Consider the following 20,556-nt stretch of genomic DNA (forward strand, 5'->3'; position numbering starts at 1 on the left):
ACTTCCCCATCTCTACCTCCTAAGGCTACCATCACTAAGCGTAACATTGAGGCTATTGACACCACATTCCTTTCCTCCCTGTTTGACTCACTTCTCTCTCCTATTCTCTCTCTCTCATGCCCTGAACAAGCCACTTCCACATACAATGCTTCCCTTACTTCTGCTCTTGACTCTGTTGCTCCACCAACCACTATTCACCCTCGCAAATTAACACCTCAACCCTGGCACACCAAATGCACCAGATATCTGCAAAAATGCTCACGTACTGCTGAGCGACACTGGAGGAAATCACGCTCTAAGGCAGACTTCCTCCATTTCAAACTTATGCTCTCATCCTTCAGTGCTGCCCTTTCTCTTGCTAAACAGTCATACTTCAAGAACCTCATCTCCTCCCAGTCTTCCAACCCCCGGCGCCTCTTTGCCACTCTCAACTCACTCCTCTGCCCACCTCCACCTCGTCTCCCTTCCTCACTCTCTGCTCTTGACTTTGCCACTTACTTCACATCCAAAATTGACTCCATACGTCAGGACATCACATCACACCAGACCATCAGTAACCAGCCTTCTCCCATCCCTTACCAACCCTCCCCATCCCTCGCACCAACTCTGTCATCTTTCTCCCATGCATCTGGAGAGGAAGTCATGGCCCTCATTCGTTCCTGTCCCCTCACCACCTCCCCACTTGACCCTATCCCCTCCCACCTCCTCTGCTACCTATCTTCTTCTGCTTGTTCCCATCTTTCCCACCTTCTCAATCTCTCCCTCTCATCAGGCACTGTCCCCTCTGCCTTCAAGCACGCACTCATCTCTCCTATTCTTAAAAAACCTACCCTTGATCCAAACACTCTCCCCAACTACCCACCCATCTCTCTCCTCCCTTTTGCCTCCAAATTCCTTGAGCGTATTGTCTACAACCGCCTTACTTCCTTTCTTTCCTCACACTCACTGCTTGACCCATTCCGGTCTGGCTTCCGTCCTCTCCACTCCACTGAAACTGCCCTTACAAAAGTATGCAATGACCTCCATGCTGCTAAATCTAAGGGACACTACTCTCTACTTATTCTACTTGATCTCTCTGCTGCTTTTGACACTGTGGACCATCCTCTCCTACTGCAAATCCTTCACTCCACTGGTCTGCGTGACACTGCCCTCTCTTGGTTGTCGTCCTACCTTTCTGACCGTTCATTCTCTGTCTCCTCTCATGACTCCACCTCCCCCTCACTTCCACTAACTGTAGGGGTACCCCAAGGTTCTGTCCTTGGTCCTCTTCTCTTCTCTCTCTATACATCCTCACTAGGTAAGCTCATTAGTTCTTTTGGTTTCCAATATCATCTCTATGCTGATGACACTCAAATCTATCTTTCCTCTCCAGACCTCTCCCCTACTCTCCTCACTCATATCTCCAACTGTCTCTCTGCTATATCTTCCTGGATGTCCCAGCGCTTTCTTAAACTTAACATGTCTAAGACCGAGCTGATCATCTTCCCTCCCTCCCGCATAACCTCACCTCCTACAATCTCATTATCTATTGATGGCACTACTATCTCCTCTACCCCCCAAGTGCACTGTCTTGGAGTAATCCTTGACTTCTCCCTCTCCTTCAAACCACACATTCAGCACCTCTCACAAACCTGCCGTTTTCATCTAAAAAATATTTCCAGGATCAGACCCTTTCTGACCCAGGACGCTACTAAGACTCTTATCCACTCACTGGTCATCTCCAGACTGGATTACTGTAATCTCCTCCTGACTGGCATTCCTGACAAACACCTCTCTCCACTCCAATCTATCCTCAATGCTGCTGCCCGGCTGATTTTCCTCTCCAAACGCACTATGTCTACCTCTCCTCTCTTACTAGACCTTCACTGGCTCCCCTTCCCTTTCAGAATCCATTTCAAGCTTCTCACACTCGCTTACAAAGCCCTCACCCACTCCTCTCCCATCTACATCTCTGATCTTATCTCGCTTTACACTCCCACCCGTCCTCTTCGCTCTGCTAATGCTCGCCGACTCTCCTGCCTACGGATTACTTCCTCCCACTCCTACCTCCAAGATTTTTCACGTGCTGCACCACTTCTCTGGAATTCCCTTCCTCTCCCCCTCAGACTCTCCACCTCTCTACAAAACTTCAAACGGGCTCTCAAGACCCACTTCTTCACCAAACCCAGCCAAATCTCATCCTAAACCTCTGTTCCACGCTCTCTATGTACCCCATCTGTCTCACCCCTGTCTGTCTACCCCTCCCCTTTAGAATGTAAGCTCTCACGAGCAGGGCCCTCTTCCCTCATGTGCTTATCCTTTGTCTTACTTTAATAATCTTCAGCTGCACCAAATCCTGCAGTCTTCTGCCACCTGATACTTATTCCAGTGTCATCTGCTGATGTAGTTATGTTTATTTACCCTGTACTTGTCCTATATTGTCGTCAACTGTAAGTTGCTGTTTTCCTGTTTGATTATTTGTTTATGTACTCTGTAATTGGGCGCTGCGGAACCCTTGTGGCGCCATATAAATAAAGGATAATAATAATAATAACATGTAGTATTAATGTGTAGTATTGGGTATATGTAGTAGTAATGTGCAGTATTGGGTATATGTAGTAGTAATGTGTAGTATTGAGGATATGTAGTATTAATGAGTAGTATTGGGTATATGTAGTAGTAATGTGTAGTATTGGGTATATGTAGTAGTAATGTGAAGTATTGGGGATATGTAGTAGTAATGTGTAGTATTGGGTATATGTAGTAGTAATGTGAAGTATTGGGGATATGTAGTAGTAATGTGAAGTATTGGGGATATGTAGTAGTAATGTGTAGTACTGGGGATATGGGGACGGGGAATAGGTGAAGGAAGAAAAGCTGGCAGGCAGATCTAGGAGTTCGAGAAAGATTGTCTCTTGGTTTGCGCACTATAGAGAGAAATTAAATTTATATTAAAATGTGACCTTTAATATTAGTCAATTGAAAGGTGATGTGAAAATTATATATACAAACATTTTAAACAAATAAAGATATATTATAGATATGATATCTTTATTTGTTTAAAAAAAATGTATATATATTTTTCACATCCCCTTTTAATTGACTAATATTAAAGGTTACATTTTAACATAAATTTAATTTCTCTCTATAGTGCGCCAACCAAGAGACAATCTTTCTCTATCTCCTTGTTACCTTCTACTTTATTGTCTTTGGCAGCACCCACAATGTATGATTAAAAATTAAAATGACAATACATATGAAAAAATGGGGAATTCTCATTATATATTTAATGAATTGCTAATTTTCCTGACTTAATGACAGATATAGGAGTTCTCATTCTCTGAATGTCCATTGCAAATTTGATATAGATCTACCCATCCTGAAAAAATAAGAAGCAGGAAAAGCAGATAAGAATAAGTCTAGAGGGAAATATATATATATAAAATAAAACACCGAAGTACAGATAGAAGTAAAGAACTCTATTTCCTGGTGATCTCATCAATCAAATGACGCTCGGCCCTCTGCAGGGAAGCAATAAGACTGCTGTAATATAGCCACGGTAAAAGCAAATAACGCCTTGTCTGTGTCTGGCACGCAATGCTGATGATCACAGAGGTGAGTTTTTTGGTACTGTACTGTGCGTACGCACAGAAGCGCGGTTGTGATTGAGGCGCACTATCTCAGAAATGTATTGGAAATGTGGCGGACATTCGTGGGTGGTGACTGGGAGATGACTATGCAGGCACACAAGGGTGGTCTGTTGTATGGCCGTTTTATAGGAGTGAAGTGGGCATGTCATGGAATTGCTTAAAAATGCAGACGCTTAATTGTTCACAGTGGTGGCCGTACATTAAGGGCAGCCGTTTTCACATTATTTTAGTCAAAATAAGATTTATAAATATGCCCTTAATGTACGGCCACTACTGTGACAGGAGAGCGATGGTGATGGGGAGACAGTGATGCAGGGGAGATGCAGTGGGTGACAGGGAGAGGATGAAGGAAAGAGGGTGACAGGGAGAGGGAGACAGATAAAGGGTGACAGAGAGAGGCAGTGGGCGACAGGGAGAGGGTGACACCTGGGAGAGGGTAACACCAGGAAGAGTTTGACAGCAGTGGGTGAGAGGGAGAGGGTGATACTTGGGAGCTGGTGACAGGAAGAGGGTGACGCCAGTGAAAGGGTGACAGCAGTAGGTGACAGGGAAAGGGTGATACCTGGGAGCTGGTGACAGGAAGAGGGTGACGCCAGTGAAAGGGTGACAGCAGTAGGTGACAGGGAAAGGGTGATACCAGGGAGCTGGTGACAGGAAGAGGGTGATGCCAGAGAGAGGGTGACAGAAAGAGGGTGGTGACAGGAAGAGGGTGATGCAGGGAGAGGGCCACTCTGTTGGCAGTATAGCATAGAACATAAGCGTACAGCCTTGTCCCCGGTGAGCTTAGCCCATGTCAAAGTTAAGTACCCGCCACTCAACCCCTGCAAATCCCAGCCAGCCCCCGCTGCAACCGGTAACAGAGTGAGGAAACAACAAACCTGCTCCCTGTGGCAGGGCTGCTCGTCCTTCAGCACTTCCTAGCTCCACCTGTACAGGGCCGCAGGCTACAGGGGTTACTGCTCTGTTATCAGGGCTCCAGGTGTGGCTGGGAGCAGGGCCGGTGCACGGTGGCACTGCGCCCTAGGCTACATTTTAGCCTACCACCCATTCTCCCTCAAAAACCCACACAAGTGACTTTTGGGAAAAGCTGGTGAGTAGACTCCAGGGCAGCACTAGAGTCTACTCACTTGTGGTGCCGGCTAGAGAGAAGAGGGCCTGGATGGAGATGACACACAGACCCCCCCTCCTTGCTGAATACACCTTTGTGTGGGATCGGTATGGGATCCCGTTGCACAGGATGCCGAATGTCAGTATACCGACCTCTGCATCCTGTACGCCAGAATGCCGGCAGGGGGCGAATGCAATGAAGCCTCTTGCGGGATCCCTGCACTCACCACGCTGCGGGCTCGGTGGCGAGTCTCGCTCGCCACAGGTTCTATTCTCCCTCTATGGGTGTCATGGACACCCACCGAGGGGGAATCACTTACTTCGGTTTCCGGTGGTGGTATAGTACCCCTGTTGGGATCCCAGTGTCGGTACTGAGACAGCCGGGATCCCGACGGGCGTTTTTTTTTTTAACGTATACCGCGTTGACTCATTACAAGCCGACTGTGTGCGCCGGAGGAGGAGAGGAGCAGCTCCGGAGGCAGCGGAGAAGGAAGAGAAGGGAGGGGGAGGAGGGTGCCGCTGCAGCGCAGTGTAATTGGTGGCGGCGCCGCTGCAGCTGTCCCTCTCCTTCCACATAGGTTGGCCGACGCCGCTGTGAATGCTGGAATGCGCTTCCCTCATCCCAGCATTCACAGCGGCGGCAGCCAGCCAATGCGGAAGGAGAGGGACAGCTGCATGTAGCGCCGCTACCAATTACACTGCGCTGCTTCTGTGTTACCTGTTCAGCTGTTGCTGGCCAGGTTGTGTTATGGTGTGCTGGTGTATAAATCTCACCACGCTTGTTGTTAAGTTCCTTCTCTCAAGTATGTCATTCTCCTTTGGGCACTGTTTACCTATAACTGAGCTATAGGAGGGGGCATAGAGGGGAGGAGCCAGCACACCCAGTTGAAGAAATTTAAAGTGCACTGGCTCCTTTGGACCCCGTCTACACCCATTGTACTAATGTGTCCCCAATATCCCTTATGGACTACGAGAAAAGGATTTAGCCATAGGTATCAAAATCCTATTTTCTGCCTAGCAGATACGCAGCAGGAGAGCTGCTGTACTGCTTGTGAAGAATGTTTCCCTCCTGGACTTTGTTAAAGCCCTTGATATATGTGGCAGTCTCTATCATGTCCCCCCTTTCCCTTCTCTCCTCCACACTATACATATTAAGATTTCTTAGTCTTTCTGGGTAAGTTTTGTGATGTAGGCCATGCACCATTTTAGTTGCCCTTCTTTGTACAGTCTCTAATGTATTAATATCCTTCTGGAGATATGGCCTCCAGAACTGAACACAGTATTCTAGATGAGGCCGTACCAATGACCTATACAGTGACATTATTACTTCTTTCTTTCTGCTGCTGATTCCTCTCCCAATGCAGCCAAGCATCTGACTAGCCTTCCTCATTGCCTTGTTACATTGCTTACCTGCCTCCTCTAAGTACCCTGAAATAGTGACTCCTAGATCCCTTCCATTATAGTGCTGATAATACTATCTACACAGGACATGTGGACACCTCCTGAGGTAAGAAGAGAAAAAATTGCAAACACAATGGAGAAAATGGATTCTTCACAGTAAAAGCAGTAAGGATTTGGAATTATCTGCCAGAGAAGGTAGTAATGGTGGACTCAGTCAATAAGTTTAAAAATAGATTAGATAAATTCCTAACTGAAAGAAATATCCAAGGATACAGCATTTAAATGAAGTAAAAATAGGATTTTAATACCTACCGGTAAATCCTTTTCTCTTAGTCCGTAGAGGATGCTGGGGATGCTTCAAGAACCATGGGGTATAGACAGGATCCGCAGGAGACATGGGCACACTATAAGACTTTGAATGGGTGTGAACTGGCTCCTCCCTCTATGCCCCTCCTCCAGACTCCAGTTATAGGAACTGTGCCCAGGGAGACGGACATTTCGAGGAAAAGGATTTATTTAATATTTTAAACTAAGGGCTGATACATACCAGCTCACACCACTAACACGCCGTACAACATGGTATTCAACAACAACGCATGCAACGGCATGACCAACAACAGTCACAGATTTGACTGAACTCAACGCAACATGAGCGTAACTATAACCAACTGCAGATACAGCCCGCACTGGGACGGGCGCCCAGCATCCTCTACGGACTAAGAGAAAAGGATTTACCGGTAGGTATTAAAATCCTATTTTCTCATACGTCCTAGAGGATGCTGGGGATGCTTCAAGAACCATGGGGTTTATACCAAAGCTCTAGAACGGGTGGGAGAGTGCGGATGACTCTGCAGCACCGATTGACCAAACAAGAGGTCCTCCTCAGCCAGGGTATCAAACTTGCAAAACTTCGCAAAAGTGTTTGAACCCGACCAAGTAGCTGCTTGGCAGAGTTGTAACGCCGAGACGCCCCGGGCAGCCGCCCAGGATGAGCCCACCTTCCTGGTAGAATGGGCCTTCACTGATTTCGGTAACGGCAATCCTGCCGTAGAATGAGCTTGCTGAATCGTATTACAGATCCAGCGTGCAATAGTCTGCTTGGAAGCAGGAGCCCCAGTCTTGTTGGGAGCCCACAGGACAAACAGAGCCTCTGTTTTCCTAATCTGCGCCGTTCTGGTGACATAGATCTTCAAAGCTCTGACCACATCGAGAGACTCTGACTCCGCCAAGGCCTCAGAAGCCACTGGCACCACAATAGGCTGGTTTACGTGAAAAGAGGAAACCACTTTTGGCAGAAATTGTTGACGAGTTCTCAACTCTGCTCTATCCGCATGGAAAGTCAAATAGGGGCTTTTGTGAGACAAAGCCGCCAATTCAGACACTCGCCTTGCTGACGCCAAGGCCAACAACATGAACACTTTCCAAGTAAGGAATTTGAACTCAACCTTCCGTAAAGGTACAAACCAATGTGATTGCAAAAATTGCAATACCACATTAAGATCCCACGGTGCCACAGGAGGCACAAACGGAGGTTGGATGTGCAGTACGCCTTTTACAAAGGTCTGAACTTCTGGAAGAGAAGCCAATTCCTTTTGAAAAAAGATGGACAAGGCCGAAATCTGTACTTTAATATGGCCTAACTTTAGGCCCGCATCCACACCTGCTTGTAGGAAATGGAGCAAACGCCCCAGATGAAAGTCTTCCGTAGGAGCCTTCTTGGATTCACACCAAGACACATATTTTCTCCAAATACGGTGGTAATGCTTTGTCGTTACTTATTTTCTAGCCTAAAGAAGTGTGGGAATGACTTCACTGGGAATACCCTTTCGGGCTAGGATTTGGCGCTCAACCGCCACGCCGTCAAACGCAGCCGCGGTAAGTCCTGATACATGCACGGCCCCTGTTGTAACAGGTCCTCCCGAAGAGGAAGAGGCCAGGGATCTTCTATGAGCAACTCCTGAAGATCTGGATACCAGGCCCTTTTTGGCCAATCCGGAACAATGAGGATCGCCTGAACCCTTGTTCTTCGTATAATTTTTATCACCTTTGGAATGAGTGGAAGTGGAGGGAACACATAGACCGACTGAAACACCCACGGTGTCACTAGGGCGTCCACCGCTATCGCTTGAGGGTCCCTTGACCTGGAACAATATCTCTGAAGTTTCTTGTTGAGGCGGGACACCATCATGTCTACTTGAGGAACTCCCCAACGACTTGTCACTTCTGCAAAGACCTCTTGATGAAGACCCCACTCTGCTGGATGGAGATCGTGTCTGCTGAGGAAGTCTGCTTCCCAGTTGTCCACTCCCGGAATGAAGACTGCTGACAGAGCGCTGGCATGTCTTTCCGCCCAGCAAAGAATCTTCGTGGCCTCGGCCATTGCCGCTCTGCTCTTTGTTCCGCCTTGGCGGTTTATGATCGCCACAGCTGTCACGTTGTCTGACTGAATCAAGACTGGCAGACCTCGAAGAAGATGTTCTGCTTGCAGTATGCCGTTGTATATGGCTCTTAATTCTAGAATGTTTATGTGCAGACAAGCTTCCTGGCTTGACCACTTTCTCTGAAAATTTCTCCCCTGTGTGACAGCTCCCCATCCTCGGAGGCTTGTATCCGTGGTCACCAGGATCCAATCCTGAATCCCGAACCTGCGTCCCTCCAGGAGGTGAGAACTAAGCAGCCACCATAGAAGGGAAATTCTGGTCCTGGGAGATAGAAATATTTTCCGGTGCACTTCCAGGTGAGACCCGGACCACTGGTCCAACAGGTTCCACTGAAAAACCCTGGCATGGAACCTGCCATACGGAATGGCCTCGTAGGCCGCCACCATCTTCCCCAGCAACCGAGTGCATTGAAGAATTGACACCTTTGCTGGTTTCAGAATCTGTTTTACCATGTTCTGTATTTCCAGAGCTTTATCCACTGGAAGAAAAACTCTCTGTAGTTCTGTATCCAGAATCATACCCAGGAAAGACAGTCGTGTTGTTGGATCCAACTGTGATTTTGGCAAATTAAGGAGCCAACCATGTTGTTGCAGAATCGTCAGTGAAAGGGCAACATTCTTCAATTGCTCCTTGGACCTCGCCTTTATGAGGAGATCGTCCAAGTACGGGATAATTGTGATTTCCTGCTTGCGCAGGAGAACCATCATTTCCGCCATTACTTTGGTGAAAATCCTCGGAGCCGTGGACAGACCAAACGGCAACATCTGAAATTGGTAATGACAATCCTGCACAGCGAATCTCAGGTAAGCCTGATGTGGAGGATATATGGGGACATGTAAGTAGGCATCTTTTATGTCGACCGACACCATAAAATCCCCCTCCTCCAGACTGGAGATCACTGCTCGGAGAGATTCTATCTTGAACTTGAATATTTTTAGAAAGAAATTGAGGGATTTTAGGTTTAGAATCGGTCTGACAGAGCCATCCGGCTTCGGGACCACGAACAGGCTCGAATAAAAACCTTCCCCCTGTTGAGACGGGGGTACCGTGACAATCACTTGATTTTGACACAACTTTAGAATCGCAGCGCATACTATCTCCCTTTCCGGAAGAGAAGCTGGCAAGGCCGATTTGAAAAATCGGTGAGGGGGCACGTCTTGAAACTCTAACTTGTACCCTTGGGTTACTATGTCTACTATCCAAGGATCCAGGTCCGAGTGCACCCAGACCTGACTGAAGAGTTAGAGACGTGCCCCCACCGGTGCGGACTCCCGCAGAGGAGCCCCAGCGTCATGCGGTGGATTTGGTAGAAGCCGGAGAGGACTTCTGCTCTTGGGAACTTGCCACAGCCTGTGACCTTTTTCCCCTTCCTCTTCCTCTCGCAGCAAGGAAGGAGGACCCTCGTCCTTTTTTGAATTTATTGGGCCGAAAGGACTGCATCTGATAGTCGGGCGTTTTCTTCTGTTGTGCCGGAACATAAGGTAAAAATGACGACTTACCCGCGGTAGCCGTAGACACCAGATCAGTGAGGCCGTCGCCAAACAAGACCCTACCGTTAAACGGTAGAGACTCCATAGTCTTCTTAGAGTAAGCGTCAGCATTCCATTGATGAATCCACAATGCTCTCCTAGCTGAGACTGCCATGGCATTGGCCCTTGATCCCAAAAGGCCAATATTCCTTACAGCTTCTTTTAAATATGCTGCAGCGTCCCTGATATGACCCAGAGTCAAAAGCACGTTATCCCTGTCCAGGGTATCTATCTCAGATGACAAGTTATCTGCCCACTTTTCAATAGCGCTACTCACCCATGCCGCAGCAACGGCAGACCTGAGCAGCGACCCCGTAGTGACATAAATGGATTTTAGTGTATTTTCCTGCTTACAATCCGCTGGATCCTTCAGGGCTGCCGTGTCAGGGGACGGAAGCGCCACCTTCTTGGATAGACGCGATAAAGCTTTGTCTACCGTCGGGATTGACTCCCACCTTTTCCTGTCCCCAGAAGGGAACGGATATGCCACTGGAATTCTTTTGGGAACATGTATCCTTTTGTCAGGATTTTCCCAAGCTTTTTCAAAAAGTCCGTTCAGCTCATGAGAGGGAGGAAACATTTACCTCAGGTTTCTTTCCTTTATACATACAGACCCTAGTATCAGGAACAGCAGGGTCCTCAGTGATATGTAATACTTCCTTTATCGCCATAATCATGTACTGAATAGTCTTAGCCAGTTTTGGATGTAATCTGTCATAACTATAGTCGACACTGGAATCAGAGTCCATGTCGGTATCTGTATCAGCTATCTGGGTAAATGCACGTTTCTGTGACCCCGAAGGAGTCTGGGCCTGTGACAAAGCATCTTCCATGGATTTCCTCTATGTCTGGTTCTTAGACTCAGATTTATCAAACCTCTTAGCCAACTTAGTCACATTTGCGTTTAAAACACTCAACATATTCACCCAATCATCCGTCGGCGGTGCCGACACTGCCACTCTCACAGAACTGTCTGTCCCCACTCCAGCCTCCTCCTGGGAAGAGCATTCAGCCTCAGACATGTCGACACACACACGTACCGACAGCCACAACCACACTGGGGCTATAGGAGACAGACCCACAATAAAGCCTGCCAGAGAGACACAGAGAGAGTTCTGCCAGCTCACACCTAGCGCCTATCCCGGTACTGAAGCCAGTAACAAGACTGCCCAGACCTGCTAGCGCTTTTTACATATATAATAAATCACCAATCACTAGTGCCCCCCCCCCGTTTTGCACCCTGTTACTTGCACAGCAGTGTGGAGGTCAGGGCCAGCGTCTCTGCAACCTTCTGTGAAGAGATAAATGGCGCTGGTCAGAGCTGTGTGGGCTAAGCTCCGCCTACTACATGGCGCGCTTCAGTCCCGCTCAAAAAATCTTTATACTGGCGGGGGTCCCTTAACTAGTGCCTGGGCACTGTTATATCCTATGCCAGTGCTGTTTGAGGTCCCACATGCTGCTCAGGGCGCCCCCCCTGCGCCCTGCAGTGCCGTGATCTGTGTGGTACCTCAAACGCTGTCTTCTGCCGTCACTGAAGTCTTCTGATCTTCTCATACTCACCCGCCTTCAATCTTCTGGCTTCTGTGAGGGGGTTGACGGCGCGAATCCGGGAACAAGCAGCTAGGCGCACCAAGTGATCGAACCCTCTGGAGCTAATGGTGTCCTGTAGCCTAAGAAGCAGGGCCCTTGAACTCAGAAGAAGTAGGTCTGCTTCTCTCCCCTCACTCCCACGATGCAGGGAGCCTGTAGCCAGCAGGTCTCCCTGAAAATAAAAAACCTAATAAAGTCTTTTCCTGAGAAACTCTGGAGAGCTCCTCAGTGTGCATCCAGTCTCACTGGGCACAGAATCTAACTGGGGTCTGGAGGAGGGGCATAGAGGGAGGAGCCAGTTCACACCCATTCAAAGTCTTATAGTGTGCCCATGTCTCCTGCGGATCCCGTCTATACCCCATGGTTCTTGAAGCATCCCCAGCATCCTCTAGGACGTATGAGAAATTTTATAATACAGGTTGAACGCGTTGGACATTTTGTCTTTTTTCTTCCACAGCCAGTGACCAACTCAATTCCCTTCCTCTGACACTTTCTCTTCATTTGATCCCACAAATGATCTGCACTCTTCTCATCCTGCTACTCTACTACCTCTCCTCTTGATCTTATACCCTTGCAAATTAGTAAATCTCTGTCTCCTGTGCTCATCCCAGCCTCATCCCAATTCAATGAAACGCACTAGCCGTGGATATCTACTTGGACACTCCTGAGGTGCGACCAGAAATCCGAAAAAACTAGTGCCGCGATGTCAGTTGTCATCTTGTCGCCCCCGCGCAGTCAGTTTTGTGTCCAGCACTTAAGTTTGAGAATGTTGTTCAGCGCGTCTAAACAGCATCTCCTGACTTATGAGCTGTACGCAGTGCGGCTAATTGAATAGCTCTGGGTGGCTTATTGAATTGCCCCCAATGAATGTTGCTTGCACTACCCTTCGCTCCGCTGTACATATTTTTCTGAGAATTAATTGACAGTAATAATTTGGATGACAGACTATAAGGCCGAAGGAAAACTAAATTCTGCCCACTGGCAGTAGCGCGTACGTGAGGAATGAAGCCACATGCAGACTGGGGCAGATTTACTAACACGGTAGCAAGAGTATGAATAATAAGCAGCAAAGTTCTATTTTCAATGAACAGACCAGAAGCAGGAAATAATCACATCCGTCTTTATTAATATTAATTATGACACTGACTAGAACGTCAGGATTAATTACACGACACAGTATAAAAATAATCCAATTTCTAAAAACTGACACTTCATACAGATTGTGGCCCCCCACCGCGGCCGGCGGCGCTGGATGGGGCTAATACAGTGTTACTAACTGATCACAGATGCGGATACGGAGGTCGTCCGACCGTGTCCCGACAGCGCAGGATCGCCACACTGCCCCGTCATTTTACAATTGGCGCAGGAAAACTGGAAGCAGAGAGAAAGTGCAGAGATGCTACGTTGCTGTGACAATAAGATAAATATATACGGTATAAATACGTGGAATGTAATCAGTGGCGGCGATTCTGTGGGTGAGAGCTTCTGCCGAATAAGCATCTAGTTTACAGTCTGTGTCTGCAAGAGAAGGGACATTGTAACATCGGTTACACAGACTCCGGGAGGGGTGGGGGGGCGATTATCGGCAGACTGCACATGTAATGTGATCGCAATGCGCATGCGACAATGAGGATTTCATGGAGAAGTGATTGACAGGAAGTGACTGTTTGGAGATAATGGGGAGTGGTTGGGAAAACGCAAGCGTGGCCGTTTTCGGGGGCTGTATCTGCCGCCAGCTGCGAGCTCGTATGGGCAAAACATTGCGCCTGCGTCGCTACTGCGGTGTCCAGCCTGCATAGCCATAGGCCAGCCCTTAACCTCGATGTTCCTATTTTTTTGCGAATAATGTGCAAATGTGTGCGCAATTGTGAATGAGTTTGTGAAAGTGCCGGTGGCCGTCTTTTTTCACTTGCTGACACTATCAGCTCCATAGCCTAGAGAATCGCACTTGCATTTGCGCACAAAAATGAATGATGTCCTATTATAGCGCAGAGTATATTATAATCCCCCGGAAAGCCATATGATCACTGTACACAATTATTGGATATCTCCTCCCCGCCTCTGAGTCTGTGTTTTATGTTTCATTGCTACTTATCCACCTCTTTCAGGGTTCAGTTTGCCCTTTACCCCAAATATAATGGAATGTTGTACTTTATGACCGGCCCACGTACAGTGCTGCATACACTTAGTGGCACCTAATAAATAATACATTTTGCAGTAACAATGGGCTCACATGTGTTATCCTGGGCTATGGGACTCAGGGACGACACCCATTTGTCTACAGTGGCTAGGTCGACACTAGAAATAGGTCGACACGACCATTAGGTCGACATGAAAAAAGGTTTACGTGAGTTTTTAATGTTTTTTTGGTGTCGTTTTTTCCGTCAAGTGACCGGGAACCCCAAATAGTGCGCCGCGTCCCCTTGCATGACTCCGTTACCGCTGCTCTCGGCACAGTTTACCGTTCCCAATCGTAGTCCACGTGGATCGTAAAGTATGATCTAATGTATGACCTAATGGCCGTGTCGAGCTATTTCTAGTGCCGACCTATCCACTGTCGACTAATGGGTGTCGACCCATAGTTCCAGATACCGTTATCCCGGCGTGGATGAACACAGAGGAGGGGAGCACCCAATGAATCTGGGCTCCTCCCATATACAGTCCACCAGGACCCAGAACTTTGCGTGGCTGCATCCGTGGACAAATAATTGCACCTTAATAATGCGTCATCTGAGTGTGATACAAACACTAGTGGTCGCCTGTGGAACGGTGGACACAGGAACCAGGCTGTAACGCACAGCGGCCATTACTAGTTTTCTTCTGACACGTTAGAGAATAAGAGCGCGAGCTGTGCCAGCTACCACGGGCCGCACCACTTCTCTCCGAGCGTCCACGGCTGAGTCCCGGCAGCCTGGCTCGCATCCTTCCCCCGCAGGCTAATCAATGATTGCTGTAAATAACCGATCACGGCATGTGACAAGTCCGTGCTATCACTGAAAGCTGAGGCAAGGCCTGCTCCATGATAACACACGCTAGCTACATGACACATGCTAAACTGTCCCACTTAACAGGAAACACACATGAAAAATAACGTTACTAAAAACCAACTGGAGCGTCCGGCACTATCCGGGGCGATTACTGCGACAGCCGCCCAGCCTGTTATTTACACCCCCCCGCTGCCCCAGGCCTAGCAGATGGGATAATAACCAGACAACACACGGTTCTGGGGATCCATCTTTGCGGTAGGGAAACGTTGCATCGCTGCTGAGTACTTCTCACGTATCAGGTGAAGGTTCTTAGGTTTCGGGGGTGACTGCCGTTATTGGGGCGACTCCGGTGCAGCTTGCGCTCTAGTCTAGGTTGTGTGCTAAAAATAGTCCCTTCTTCTGTTCTCCTCGTTAATAAATGAGGGGTTGTACTGTCCGGGATAAATGCAGGAGTGACGGGATCCTGGCAGGCCCGTGTAAGGATAGAGTCCGTTCCTCTCAATCTCCGAGTTCCGCAATCCGGGCTGTAAGAGGTAAAACAATGAAATCATAATCAGAGATTAGGAGTCGCCCGGCAGCAGACACCGTGACCTCTGGAGGGGTCAGGGTAGGTTTTCCTAGACACGCCCTGTTCTAGTTACAGTACCTACAGACACCCGGTGCTCAGGTTACGGCTGTGGGGCCGATTCCGCAAGAGGTCGACAGGTACGCAAGGCCGACAGATGTCGACCTTTTATAGCTGTCAACGTTTTTATCTTTCAGCCTGCTGCATGTTGACCTTATGTCGTCACCCTATTGACTGTCTTCCTAGACACTGTAGCTGTATTGTACCACACCCAGCCCTGACACACCGGGACTCACGGATGTGCACCAGGGAAGGACTTTGTAACATCATTTGCATAAACTCGCAGATGGCTGGCCGCCAACAGACAGTGCTGCCTGCGTCCCAGGCCATGTGCATCTATCGCGTATTATTATAGGGGGAAGGTTATATAGTAGCTGCTGGCACATTTGTCCCTGAGTGCTATCTTTTAATGGGTATATATATATATTTTAAAATATATTTCTCTGACGTCCTAGTGGATGCTGGGAACTCCGTAAGGACCATGGGGAATAGCGGCTCCGCAGGAGACTGGGCACAAAAGTAAAGCTTTAGGACTACCTGGTGTGCACTGGCTCCTCCCCCTATGACCCTCCTCCAAGCCTCAGTTAGATTTTTGTGCCCGGCCGAGAAGGGTGCACACTAGGGGCTCTCCTGAGCTTCTTAGTGAAAGTTTAGTTTTAGGTTTTTTATTTTCAGTGAGACCTGCTGGCAACAGGCTCACTGCATCGAGGGACTAAGGGGAGAAGAAGCGAACCTGCCTGCTTGCAGCCAGCTTGGACTTCTTAGGCTACTGGACACCATTAGCTCCAGAGGGACCGAACACAGGCCCAGCCTCGGAGCTCGGTCCCAGAGCCGCGTCGCCGGCCCCCTTACAGAGCCAGAAGCAAGAAGAGGTCCGGAAAAATCAGCGGCAGAAGACATCAGTCTTCAACAAGGTAGCGCACAGCACTGCAGCTGTGCGCCATTGTTACTCAGGCACACTTCACACTTCGGTCACTGAGGGTGCAGGGCGCTAGGGGGGGGCGCCCTGAGCAGCAATGTAAACACCTTGGCTGGCATAAATACACCACATATAACCCCCAGGGCTATATGGATGTATTTTAACCCCTGCCAGAACTCACCAAAAAGCGGGAGAAAAGGCTGCCGAGAAGGGGGCGGAACCTATCTCCTCAGCACACGGGCGCCATTTTCCATCACAGCTCCGCTGGAAGGACGTCTCCCTGACTCTCCCCTGCAGTCCTGCACTACAGAAAAGGGTAAAAAAGAGAGGGGGGCACTAATTTGGCGCAGTTTTAATACTAACAGCAGCTATAAAGGGAAAAGCACATTTTATAGTGGTATTCCTGTCTATATATAGCGCTCTGGTGTGTGCTGGCATACTCTCCCTCTGTCTCCCCAAAGGGCTAGTGGGGTCCTGTCCTCTATCAGAGCATTCCCTGTGTGTGTGCGGTGTGTCGGTACGATTGTGTCGACATGTTTGAGGAGGAAAATGAGATGGAGGCGGAGCAATTGCCTATTATAGAGTTGTCACCCCCTAGGGAGTCGACACCTGAGTGGATGAGCTTATGGAAGGAATTGCGTGACAGTGTCAGCTCTTTACGACAGACAGTTGACGACATGAGACAGCCGACTACTCAGCTTGTGCCTGTCCAGGGGTCTCAAACGCCATCAGGGGCTTTAAAACGCCCGTTACCTCAAATGGTAGACACAGACACGGATACTGACTCCAGTGTCGATGATGAGGAGACAAACGTGACTTCCACTAGGGCCACACGTTACATGATTGAAGCAATGAAAAATGTATTGCATATCTCTGATAATACAAGTACCACTAAAAAGGGTATTATGTTTGGTGAGAAAAAACTGCCTGTAGTTTTTCCTGTATCCGAGGAATTAAATGAAGTGTGTGATGAGGCGTGGGTTTCCCCCGATAAAAAACTGATAGTTCCTAAAAGGTTATTGGCATCGTACCCTTTCCCGCCAGAGGATAGGGCACGTTGGGAAACACCCCCTAGGGTGGATAAAGCGCTCACACGCTTGTCTAAACAGGTAGCACTACCCTCTCCTGATACGGCCGCCCTAAAGGAACCTGCCGATAGAAAGCTGGAGAATATCCTAAAATGTATATACACTCACACGGGTGTTATACTGCGACCAGCAATCGCCTCAGCCTGGATGTGCAGTGCGGGCCTGGCGTGGTCGGATTCCCTGACTGAAAATATTGATACCCTAGATAGGGACAGTATATTACTGACTATAGAGCATTTGAAGGATGCATTTCTATATATGCGTGATGCACAGAGGGATATTTGCCGACTGGCATCAAGAGTTAGCGCGCTGTCCATTTCTGCAAGAAGAGGTTTATGGACGCGGCAGTGGTCAGGTGATGCGGATTCCAAAAGGCACATGGAAGTATTGCCTTATAAGGGGGAGGAGTTATTTGGGGTAGGTCTATCAGACCTGGTAGCCACGGCAACTGCTGGAAAATCCACATTTTTACCCCAGGTAGCTTCTCAACCTAAGAAGACGCCGTATTATCAGGCGCAGTCCTTTCGACCCCATAAGGGCAAGCGGGCAAAAGGCGCCTAATTTCTGCCCCGTGGCAGAGGGAGAGGAAAAAGGCTGCAACAAACAGCCAGTTCCCAGGAACAAAAGCCCTCTCCCGCCTCCGCAAAGTCCTCAGCATGACGCTGGGGCTTTACAAGCGGACTCAGGCACGGTGGGGGCCCGTCTCAAGAAGTTCAGTGCGCAGTGGGCCCACTCGCAAGTGGACCCCTGGATCCTTCAGGTGGTATCTCAGGGGTACAAATTGGAATTCGAGACGTCTCCCCCTCGCCGTTTTCTAAAGTCTGCTTTACCGACGTCTCCCTCAGACAGGGAGGCAGTATTGGAAGCCATTCACAATCTATATTCCCAGCAGGTGATAATCAAGGTACCCCTCCTACAACAGGGAAAGGGGTACTATTCCACACTATTTGTGGTACCGAAGCCGGACGGCTCGGTGAGACCAATTTTAAACCTAAAATCCTTGAACACTTACATACAAAGGTTCAAATTCAAGATGGAGTCACTCAGGGCAGTGATTGCAAACCTGGAAGAAGGGGACTATATGGTGTCTCTGGACATCAAAGATGCTTACCTACATGTCCCAATTTACCCTTCTCACCAAGGGTACCTCAGGTTTGTGGTACAGAACTGTCACTATCAGTTTCAGACGCTGCCGTTTGGATTGTCCACGGCACCCCGGGTCTTTACCAAGGTAATGGCCGAAATGATGATACTCCTTCGAAGGAAGGGAGTTTTAGTTATCCCTTACTTGGACGATCTCCTGATAAGGGCAAGATCCAGGGAACAGTTGGAAGTCGGAGTAGCACTATCTCAGATAGTGCTGCGCCAGCACGGTTGGATTCTCAACATTCCAAAATCGCAGCTGATCCCGACGACACGACTTCTATTCCTAGGGATGATCCTGGACACAGTCCAGAAAAAGGTGTTTCTCCCGGAGGAGAAAGCCAGGGAGTTATCCGAACTAGTCAGAAATCTCCTAAAACCAGGCCAAGTCTCAGTGCATCAATGCACAAGGGTCCTGGGAAAGATGGTGGCTTCTTACGAAGCAATCCCATTCGTCAGATTCCACGCAAGAACCTTCCAGTGGGATCTGCTAGACAAATGGTCCGGGTCGCATCTTCAGATGCATCAGCGGATAATCTTGTCACCAAGGACAAGGGTGTCTCTCCTGTGGTGGTTGCAGAGTGCTCATCTTCTAGAGGGCCGCAGATTCGGCATTCAGGACTGGGTCCTGGTGACCACGGATGCCAGCCTGAGAGGCTGGGGAGCAGTCACACAGGGAAGAAATTTCCAGGGCTTGTGGTCAAGCCTGGAGACATCACTTCACATAAATATCCTGGAGCTAAGGGCCATCTATAATGCTCTAAGCCTAGCAAGACCTCTGCTTCAAGGTCAGCCGGTGCTGATCCAGTCAGACAACATCACGGCAGTCGCCCACGTAAACAGACAGGGCGGCACAAGAAGCAGGAGGGCAATGGCAGAAGTTGCAAGGATTCTTCGCTGGGCGGAAACTCATGTGATAGCACTGTCAGCAGTGTTCATTCCGGGAGTGGACAACTGGGAAGCAGACTTCCTCAGCAGACACGACCTCCACCCGGGAGAGTGGGGACTTCACCCAGAAGTCTTCCACATGATTGTGAACCGTTGGGAAAAACCAAAGGTGGACATGATGGCGTCCCGCCTCAACAAAAAACTAGACAGGTATTGCGCCAGGTCAAGGGACCCTCAGGCAATAGCTGTGGACGCTCTGGTAACACCGTGGGTGTACCAGTCAGTGTATGTGTTCCCTCCTCTGCCTCTCATTCCCAAGGTACTGAGAATCATAAGAAGGAGAGGAGTAAGGACTATACTCGTGGCTCCGGATTGGCCAAGAAGGACTTGGTACCCGGAACTTCAAGAGAGGGTCGTTTCCTGCATTTCCTGCAAACAGGACTGTCTATGGGCCTAAAATTAGGGTCCATTGAGGTTCAAATTTCGTCCCTGTCGATTTTCTTCCAGAAAGAACTGGCTTCAGTTCCTGAAGTTCAGACGTTTGTCAAGGGGGTACTGCATATACAGCCTCCTTTTGTGCCTCCAGTGGCACCTTGGGATCTCAATGTAGTTTTGGGGTTCCTAAAATCACATTGGTTTGAACCACTCACCACTGTGGACTTAAAATATCTCACATGGAAAGTGGTAATGCTGTTGGCCCTGGCTTCAGCCAGGCGTGTCTCAGAATTGGCGGCTTTATCCTATAAAAGCCCTTACCTAATTTTTCATACGGACAGGACAGAATTGAGGACTCGTCCTCAATTTCTCCCTAAGGTGGTTTCAGCGTTTCACTTGAACCAGCCTATTGTGGTACCTGCGGCTACTAGGGACTTGGAGGACTCCAAGTTGCTGGACGTAGTCAGGGCCCTGAAAATATATGTTTCCAGGACGGCTGGAGTCAGAAAATCTGACTCGCTGTTTATCCTGTATGCACCCAACAAGCTGGGTGCTCCTGCTTCTAAGCAGACTATTGCTCGTTGGATTTGTAGTACAATTCAGCTTGCACATTCTGTGGCAGGCCTGCCACAGCCAAAATCTGTAAAAGCCCATTCCACAAGGAAGGTGGGCTCATCTTGGGCGGCTGCCCGAGGGGTCTCGGCTTTACAACTTTGCCGAGCAGCTACTTGGTCAGGGGCAAACACGTTTGCTAAATTCTACAAATTTGATACC

At 48.8% G+C, this 20,556-nt stretch overlaps 1 protein-coding gene across 3 annotated transcripts in view; it reads right to left on the bottom strand.

Annotated features, from left to right (window-relative positions):
• Positions 1-12,801: 12,801 nt before the first annotated feature.
• Positions 12,802-20,556, bottom strand: part of HEG1 (heart development protein with EGF like domains 1) — a 106,441-nt gene continuing 98,686 nt past the window's right edge. Inside the window, exon 12 of one of the 3 annotated variants that reach the window (XM_063932769.1) lies at positions 12,802-15,208. In XM_063932769.1, coding sequence (XP_063788839.1) covers positions 14,980-15,208 — 229 coding nt within the window. In that variant the 3' untranslated portion in view covers positions 12,802-14,979. Of the gene's footprint in view, positions 15,209-16,425; positions 16,533-20,556 lie in introns of those variants that run through there. The other 2 variants (XM_063932768.1, XM_063932770.1) reach the window with 2 other exon arrangements.

Source organism: Pseudophryne corroboree, chromosome 7 (genome assembly GCF_028390025.1).
Source record: "Pseudophryne corroboree isolate aPseCor3 chromosome 7, aPseCor3.hap2, whole genome shotgun sequence".
In the NCBI taxonomy this organism is placed as follows: Eukaryota; Metazoa; Chordata; class Amphibia; order Anura; family Myobatrachidae; genus Pseudophryne; species Pseudophryne corroboree.